This window comes from Myotis brandtii, unplaced genomic scaffold (assembly GCF_000412655.1).
Source record: "Myotis brandtii unplaced genomic scaffold, ASM41265v1 scaffold1289, whole genome shotgun sequence".
NCBI lineage: Eukaryota > Metazoa > Chordata > Mammalia > Chiroptera > Vespertilionidae > Myotis > Myotis brandtii.
The window spans coordinates 20,670-30,595 of record NW_005354543.1 but is presented as its reverse complement, the minus strand read 5'-3'; the positions used below and the strand labels follow the sequence as shown (position 1 = coordinate 30,595).

The 9,926-nt window shown below is 40.4% G+C and overlaps 1 protein-coding gene across 1 annotated transcript in view; it reads right to left on the bottom strand.

Annotated features, from left to right (window-relative positions):
* Positions 1 to 9,386: 9,386 nt before the first annotated feature.
* LOC102247702 (zinc finger protein 1 homolog) overlaps positions 9,387 to 9,926 on the bottom strand; it is a 12,129-nt gene continuing 11,589 nt past the window's right edge. The window contains exon 3 of the mRNA XM_014534318.1: positions 9,387 to 9,604. Within this exon, the coding sequence (XP_014389804.1) occupies positions 9,555 to 9,604 (50 nt within the window). The 3' untranslated portion in view covers positions 9,387 to 9,554. The remainder of the gene's footprint in view (positions 9,605 to 9,926) is intronic.

The window sequence follows — 9,926 nt, the reverse complement described above, 5'->3', positions numbered from 1 at the left end:
AAGATAGGTACAAGGAAGAAAACTCACATCAAATAGGGGCAAAGAGTTGCTTACATCTGCCCATGATACCTGCTCAAACCCCCTGTCACACAATGGCAATAATATAACAACACTTCCAATTCCCAGTTTCTTTACTGGAGATAGAGATGAGGGAAGTGCACGTTCAATGATCTCACTCTTTTGTCTTTTTTTTTTTAAATATATTTTATTGATTTTTTACAGAGAGGGAGGGGGAGAGATAGAAACATCGATGAGAAAGAAACATCGATCAGCTGCCTCCTGCATATCTCCTACTAGGGATGTGCCCGCAACCCAGGTACATGCCCTTGACCGGAATCGAACCTGGGACCTTTCAGTCCGCAGGCCGACGCTCTATCCAGTGAGCCAAACTGATTTCGGCAATCTCGCTCTTTTGAAGCATCTTCAAGAACAAGTGTCTGTTGTGCATGATACAGAGTGCGAATGAAATGGCAGTACACAGTGAGTGCCCTGTTGTGGCTGCTATAAAGAGACAATGATAAATTGTTCTGATCTCACTTTTTTGTTTTTTTTTTTTTTTAAATATATTTTATTGATTTTTTACAGAGAGGGAGGGTGAGAGATAGAAACATCGATGAGAAAGAAACATCGATCAGCTGCCTCCTGCATATCTCCTACTAGGGATGTGCCCGCAACCCAGGTACATGCCCTTGACCGGAATCGAACCTGGGACCTTTCAGTCCGCAGGCCGACGCTCTATCCAGTGAGCCAAACTGATTTCGGCAATCTCGCTCTTTTGAAGCATCTTCAAGAACAAGTGTCTGTTGTGCATGATACAGAGTGCGAATGAAATGGCAGTACACAGTGAGTGCCCTGTTGTGGCTGCTATAAAGAGACAATGATAAATTGTTCGAGCACCACAAAGAGTGCAGTATTGAAGATGTGTATCAAGTCTGAAAAGATACCTTGGGTCTGAGAAAGACACAGAGAACATTTCAACTGTGAAATTAAACAGACAATGGAACGAAGAATACAGGAATCAAAACAGTGTTCAATGAAAGTAGAATTTGTACCACAGATGGTTATTATTTGTTTCCTCCTATAGAAAGGATGTTCAAAAGCTTAGTTGTTTACAATTCCAGAATCTCAACAAAACATATCAAGTCATGCATAGAATCAGAAAAAATGTACCATCAGAAAAACAAACTGGGACTACATCAATAGAAAGATATTAACACCTTTCGTATCGCTCACGAGCTTTCTCACGCCATCTGTTAAGGACCGCTCACGAGTTTTCTCATTTTCCACGCGCCATCTGTTATGGACCTTAGATGTCAACACACTGTCTTGTCCACATCAAATGAAGCAATCTCATTGGTGGAAACCTTGCAGGTCAATCTAAGAAAATCTATATAATTGCACGAACCCATAAAGCATTGCAATTACATTGTATTTTGGTCATTCGAATAGTCTTCGTCTTCAAGTTCCTGGCGCTTTCAGAAAATGTTTTACGCAGTATCATACGTTAAAAAAGTACTAGGAACTTTAATTGTTTAATTGTTTTTGTAAATAAAAATGTTATAATTATTGAAAAACAACACCTAAAGTGCATTATGATCTGTAGTTATGATGATTTAAATAATGTGCAGTTTGCCCAAAAACGTGCCGTCCCTGGCATATGTCTTAGAGATTTCTATGCGGTACAAAAGGTGTAAATTACCTGAGTAAGTTTGGCTCAGTGGATAGAGTGTCGGCCTGTGGGCTGAAGGGTCCCTGGTACAAATCCAGTCAAGGATACATGCTGGGTTAAAGGCTTGTTACCCAATGTGGGGTCATGCTGGAGGCAGCCAATCAATAATTCTCACTCATCATTCATGTTTCTATCTCTCTCCCCCTCGCTTTGTTTCAGAAATCAATAAAAATATATTGTAAAAAAAGGAAGGGAACTACATATATTAAAGCCGAAAAGGAAAAAAAAAAAAGACAGCTATATAATATCACCGAAATATTATAGAACCAAAATGAAAATACGAGAAAGTATTTTACAAATTCCACCGTGAGGGGGGGGATTGAAAAACAGAATATACGAATCAAAAAATACAGTAGAATCATTAATGAAAGACATCTTCAACATCAAAGAATTTGCCTGGGTCAGAGGCACCAAGATGGCAGAATAGGTAAACACCTGTAATCTGCTGCCTCCTACAGCCACATCAAAATTACAACTAAAATATAGAACAATTATCATCCAGAATGGCCAGAAAGCTGGCTGAGTGGAAGTACAACTAGAGACGTAAAGAAGAAAGTGCATTGAGACTGGTAGGAGGGGTGGAGGCGTGGAATGGGCTGGTACCCGGGTGTGCCGTTTTTTTAATTGGGAGGGAGATACAAGCTTCCGATTGCTCTGAGCTCTAGTGCCTTGTGAGACTCAGGGGGACACAGATATATAACAAAAAAACTGGACTATCTGGCATTGGGGCAGGAACACGGAGGCAGCTTTCTTCCAGAAAGAGGTGCTCGCAGCGGTCATGGTTCCTTTGCTGGGATCTCCCTGGTACAGGGCTGATTGGCAGCCATTGCTGTCTGCTCCAGCCTGAAGATTCACTGAGACCCCACCCTACCCAATTTAATACCACACCCAAGCTGTGCGCAGTGGCTTTTGCTTATGAAAGGCCTGTCCATTCTCAGCCTAAAACCTTTCAAGCTATCTGCAGCCTGGTCAGGGACCTCCAAAGTTATCAAAAAAAATTCCAAGAACCGGCAACAACAGCAGCCTGCCTTGCTTCACAGCTGGACCTCATCTGGGCACTTCCAAACCCGACACAAAGAGAAAGAATCTGAAGATCTCTCTGTAGCTCCTGTTGGGTACCCCCAGGCAGTGGCTCACTTTGCATCTCCTTAGAGACCCAAGAGCCAGTGTATCTAGTGGTCAGTGTGAGACCATACAAGATTACAACTCTTCACATCCATAAGTGACACACTCAAGGGGCATACTCAGTGAGCACCAAAGCCCCAATGAAATAAGTCCTGCCCCATAAGGGTGTCTCCAGCACAGCAGCTCACCCACTATAGTCACAGCTGGTCTGCACTACCAATTGGCCTGGAGGTCAATTCCAATCAGTGATACCAATAGCAATCAAGGCTCAACTACAACAACACTGTGCACACAGCAATAAAGGGGTGCACTAAGAGTGTCCACCTCAGGTGATTGGGGACGCTGAGTCACTGGGTCCAATAGGACACCTACTACACAAGGCCACGCTATCAACCCAAGGAGAGTGAGCAGCTACATAGTACATAGAAACAAAAAGGGAAGCAACCAAAATGCAGAGACAAAAAAAGTGACAGAAATGAAAGGAATAGAAGAAAGCAAACTATTAAAACAGAGTTCAAAACCACAGTTATAAGGGTACTCAAGAATTTTCTAGAAACCTCTGAGGAACTTAGTGAGACCTTCAAGGATCTAAATGACAATGCCAAAAATATGGAAAAGGACCAGTCAAAAATTAAGCATACATGGACTGAAATAAAGAATAATATATAGTGATTCAACAGTAGACTAGAGGATACCAAGAATCAAGTCAAAGATTTCAAATATGAGGAAGCAAAACACACCCAACCAGAAGAGCAAAAAGGAAAAAGAATAAAAAAATATGAAGATAGTGTAAGGAGCCTCTGGAACAACTTCAAGTGTACAAACATCGAATTATGGGGTGACAGAAGAAGAGAGACAGCAAGATATAGAAAAGCTATTTGAAGAAATAATGACAGAAAACTTCCCCTACCTGGTGAAAGAAAAGACTTACAAGTCCAGGAGGCACAGAGAACCCCAAACAAAAGGAATCCAAAGAGGACCACACCAAGACACATCATAAGTAAAATGCCAAGGGCAAAAGACAAAGAGAGAATCTTAAAAGCAGCAAGAGGAAAACAGTTAGTTACCTACAAGTGTGTACCTGTATGACTGTCAGCTGATTTTTAGCAGAAACTATGCAGGCCTGAAGGGAGTAGCAAGAAATATTCAAAGTGACGAATAGTGAAAACATACAACCAAGATTACTCTACCCAGCAAAGCTATCATTTAGAATTGAAGGTCAGATAAAGAGCTTCACAAACAAGAAAAAGCTAAAGGAGTGCATCACCACCACACCAGTATTATATGAAATACTGAATGGTATTCTTTAAGAAGAGGAAGGAGAAGTAAAAGGTAAAGATAAAAAATTATGAAAAAAGTAAATACATATCTATCAACAAGTGAATCTAAAAATCAAATGAATAAAAAATCTGATGAACAGAATAAACTGGTGAATGTAATAGAATCAGGGGCATGGAAATAGAATAGACTGACAATTTTCAGAGGGGAGATGGTGTGGGGGGTTCTGGAAGAATTTAGACAAATATCTCATATGCATGTATGCAGTACCTATGGACATGTACAATAGGGTTGTGAGGGCCAGGGGTGGGGTGGGAACCGGGTGGAAGGGAGCAATGGGGGAGGAAAAAAAAACGGATATCTGTAATAATCTCAACAATGAAGATTAAAAAAAATTTTTTTTAAAGGAGAGAAAAAAAAAAAAGAATTTGCCTGGAAGCTGTGGCTTGTTATTGAGCTTCAATCTATGATCCAGGTGGTCACAGTTTGGTTCCACATCTGGGTTGAAGGCTCCATATCCAACCATGCTGGAGGCAGCCAATCAATGATTGTCTTTCTTCATTGATGTTTCTATAGCTCTCTCTCCCTTTCCCTTCCTCTCTGTAAACAATAAAGATTCATTTAAAAAATAATAATTAAATAATCAAAGAATTTGTACATAAATCATTAAAATTTAGATTCCGAGAAGCCCATAAATATGTGGAAATATGGAAAATATAAGAAACTCCTAATACACTAAAAAACTGAACTCCAAGAGGACACCATAAGGACAGGATAGTGAAAAGGATAAGGTAGCTTATATAAAAAATTAATCGTTTAAGATCCTGACAACTGGAGAAAGAGACATACAAATGCAAGAAGCTTACTGAATTCTAAGTAGAATGAATATAAACATGAGAACAGATTAAAAAACAATGAAAATATCAGGAATTCCAGAATATTATTCTAAAAGCACATAAAAAAATAGCTTCTCATGGAAAGGACAGCCCCTCTAAGATCATTGAAGGGTTTCTAAGAAGAATACTCTCAGAGGCAAAAAAGGGCATGAAATAAAACAATGAACTGATATATGAACAGAAACCATCCAACAAGAATACTGACTAAACAGATTAACAATGGAACGGAAAAAACTTTTTCGAGCTCCAAAACTTTCTCCTTATTATACCTTCTCATTAGATCTAATCTATAAATAATCCTTAATGAATATACTTCTGGAGGGAATTTAAAAATTCTATACAACACTAACATATACTACCAAATAATAGGCAAACATGTAAATTGATCAACCTTCGCTACGCTAACAAGCCAATCAGGAGAGTATGGAAATTAACCCAACATAGTTGGAGACTAATTTGCATACATAGGCTCTAAGTGGCCAAGCGAAGCCTGAGGGCTCCAGGGTCGGAGCTGCCAAACCTGATGGCTCTGGCCAGAGGCTATCCAGAACGAAGATCTGGGTCTGAGGGGTTGGAGGAAAACCGGTGCCAGCAGCCAGAGGAACGGAAGGCCTATTGCACGAATCTCTTCGTGCAACAGGCCTCTAGTCTATATTATAAAAAGCCAGGGGCTATAACGCTAGAAAGACCAAATGACCAGTCACCAGGAAGTGCATTGATGGGTCCCGCAGTGGTGGCGGGAGGGACTCTGGGTCCCCCAAAAGCAGTGGCGGGACTCTGCGTCTCGCACGATTTCACGCGCTGGGCCTCTAGTGAATATATCAAGATGCCTTGTCTATGGAAAAGTATACAGAAATATCAAAATTTGTGGTGTTCTAATAAAGAAACAGTTATCACTTTGTTTTCTCATGTTGAACTTTAGAAAATAAAAGGAATAGTCTGAGTGGCATGGCTCAGTGGTTAAGGGTCTACTACCTATGAACCAGGAGGTCACAGTTTAATTCCCAGTCAGGGCACATGCCAGTGTTGCGGGCTTGTTTCCCAGTGAGGGGTGGCTGATCAATGATTCCCTCTCATCTTCGATGATTCTCTCTCTTCCCCCCATCCTTCTGTAAAATACAAATGTATTTTTAAAAAATAAAAAATAAATAAAAGGAATAAAATCTTAAATCTCTGAAATAAGACACACAATATCTATATACCCTATATAATAAAGAAGTCATATGCAAATTAATCCTCATGCCCTCACAAGATGGCTGCCTACAACCAGGCTGGCAGCAGGCTAGGAAGGGATGACTAAATAACTGAACAAGCAGGCTGTGTGGGACAACCAGGCCAGTGGGGGGACGGTGAGGGGGGACCAGGTCGCCAGGAGGGGCGGTTAGGGGCAACCAGGCTGGCAGGGGGGACAGTTGGGGTGACCAGGCTGGCAGGCGGGGCAGTAAGGGATGATCATGCCAGAAGAAGGGTCAGTTACAAGCAACCAGGCCGGCAGGGAGGGGACAGTTGGGGGCGACCTGGCTGGCAGCGGGGGGCAGTTAGGTGCGGCCAGGCCTGCAGGAGGGGCATTTCGGGGCAATCAGGCAGGCACACAGACGCAGTGAGGGACGATCAGGTTGGCGGGAAGGGGGGCAGTTAGGGGCGACCTGGCTGGCAGGCAGGTGAGCAATTAGGAGCCAATGGTCCAGGATTATGAGTCGGACATCCCCCGAGGGGTCCTGGATTGGAAAAGGTGCAGGCTGGGCTGAAGGGACTCCCCCCATGCACAAATCTCATGCACCAGACCTCATATATATATGAAAGTCTAATTTGGAAAGTTTCCCCTCGGGAGTTCTACCAACAAGGACTTCCTTTGCTTGCTATGACATGCACTGATTACCAGGGGTTTGTGCGGAATGAAAGGAAGTCTGTGGCAGCAGCCGGGGAAGGGAGGACCAAGCTGGCGGCCAGCAGCTGCTAGGGACCCAAGCAGTTCATGAATTTTGTGCACTAGGCCTCTAGTTAAAGATAATGTGATATCAACTTATATGGGTACATGGATAGAAAGGCAATTAGCAGAGTTTTTGTATGCAACTGGAACTAGGAGTTTAAGCTACATGGTTATAAGCTTAAGATATTTTAAGTAGTTCCCATGGTTTCAGGAAAAATACAAAGTAAATGAAATGATCTCTGCTAATAGATGACAGAATTCTATATTGCAAATCACAGACTCCACATTTCTAAAAATGTAGATATATATAATTAATTGCTCAAAACATGGTATATAAAACCACCCAATGAACTTAGCTGTGTTCTTGTAAGGTAACAGAAACTGATACAAAATAGCAAATTAAGTATATAAATACATGAATAACAGCATAATTGTAAATGAGATATTAACAGTTTACTTCCTAAGAAGGTGCACGATTTGTATGCTATCAAGTATAAAACAGTGCTGGGATCCTACTTTAAAAAGCTAAGAGTATCAGCAGTCATTAGTACCCAAAGTGACCTAAACATTCAACAAAAGTGCCAATACCACAAGAAAAAAATATTCTCACCTTGCCTAAGTAGGTCAGTTGTTTAGAGTGTGATCTTGATACCAAAACATTGCAGCTTTGATCCTTGCTCAGGGCACATTTAAAAAGTCACCAATGAATGCATAAATAAGTGGGGAAATAAATGTGTCTCTCTCTCTCTCTGTTACACTCTTCCTCTAAAATCAATAGAAACAGAATATATAGAGCTGGCTGTAATTAAAGAAGAACTCAATAAATGAACTACACATGCAATGACCTTAAATTGGAATGCTAACAGTATAAGCTGTCACGAGTACCCAAGGCTAACATGAGCATCATCATGTACACTTAAGAGTTGCAGGTTCAATTCCCCATAAAGGGCACATAGCTCACTTGCAAATTCCCACCCCACTTGGGTTAAGGCACATGCAAAAGGGGGCCAGTCGATGTATCTCTCACATTGATGTTTCCTCTCTTCCTCCGCTCCTTGCAACCAACATTCCACTCTCTCTGAAAAGCAATGGAAAGAATGTCCCCATGTGAGGATTAACAACAACTACAAAAAAGGAGCACTGTAGGATAAAGAGCCTACTTACAACTTCCCATGCATGAGGTAAAATAATCCTCTACAGGGTGCTTATACCACAAAAGAAATAAAGGATATTCTCACATATACAAATAGGGTTGAGATACCGAGATGTCTACATGTAAAAGAATGAGTGAAGTTGGATTGTTATTAAACACCATATACAAATGCTAAACCAAAATGGATAAAAGACTGAAACATAAAGCTAATAATAACTCAATCTATTAAAAGAAAAGTTATAGAAAAGTTTTTGTTTTATTTTTAATATATTTTTATTGATTTCAGAGAGGAAGAGAGATGGAGAGAGAGATAGAAACATTAAGAGAGATTCATTGGTTGGCTGCCTCCTGCATGGTCCCTACTGGGGATGGGAGCCTGCAACCTGCTCAACTGCCCTTGATCAGAATCAAACCCAGGAACATTCAGTCCGCAGGTATAGTCTATCCACTAAGCAAATCTGTCTAGGCATAAAGAAAAGTTTTTTTGTTTGTTTGTTTTTTTTAAAATATATTTTATTGATTTTTTACAGAGAGGAAGGGAGAGAGATAGAGAGTTAGAAACATCGATGAGAGAGAAACATTGATCAGCTGCCTCCTGCACATCTCCCACTGGGGATGTGCCCGCAACCCAGGTACATGCCCTTGACCGGAATCGAACCTGGGACCTTTCAGTCTGCAGGCCGACGCTCTATCCACTGAGCCAAACCGGTTTCGGCAAGAAAAGTTTTTATGACATTTGATTTTTTTTAAATTTTAACACCAAAATGAAAGGTAAACAAAACAAAATATTTAAAAGGCATTATACCCTGTATAAAAGTATTATTCACATTAAAGCAAATGGTCAGTGTGTTAAAAATACAAGCTGTGGCCCTAACTGGTTTGGCTCAGTGGATAGAGCGTCGGCCTGCGGACCCAGAGGTCCCAGGTTCGATTCCGGTCAAGGGCATGTACCTTCGTTATGGGCACATCCCCAGTGTGGAGTGTGCAGGAGGCAGCTGATTAATGTTATCTCTCATCAACGTTTCTAACTCTCTATCCCTCTCCCTTCCTCTCTGTGAAAAAATCAATAAAATATATATTTTTAAAAAAATACAAGCTGTGAAATGGGAAAAAATGTCTCCAAAGCATATTATCAGATAAGTAGTAAATATCCAGAATATATAAACACCTTTTAAAAATCAACATGAAAAAAAAAAAGTAACACAACTTTAAAAATGTCTAAGCCTATATGGTTAACTTATCTGTAAGACAGAAGGCAAGAACACACAATAGGTAAAAACCGATTATTCAGTTGTTCAAGTAGTTAAACAAAAACGAAACAGATACATGCAAAAATACTAAAACTAGACCCCGTTCACAGGCCGGGAACCAAATTGAACTCAGCATGTATTAACAACAAAAATATGACACCTGAAACCATGAAAACACTGGAAGAAAGCATAGTCAAGGAACTTTACCATCACTCTTTAAAATACAGGTTTGCATATATCTTCCTAGGCATAAAAAGAACCCCAAAAATAAAGAAATAAGACTACAAAAGAATAATTTTGACATATCAAAAGAAACCACAAAATAACAACAAAAAACCAGCAAAGCTACATCCTCAAAAGCTAAAGGCCCAAAATATATAAGGAACTCACACAAGTTTACACCAAAAAGACAAACAATATGATTGAAAATGGGTGTAGGATGTAAAGATGTGCAATAGACATATTAAACCAGTTTAACTCATTCATCATCAAGAAATGCAAGTGGACACCACCATGAAATACCAATCATCCATAAATTAAAAAACAACAAGTATTACTAATGCAG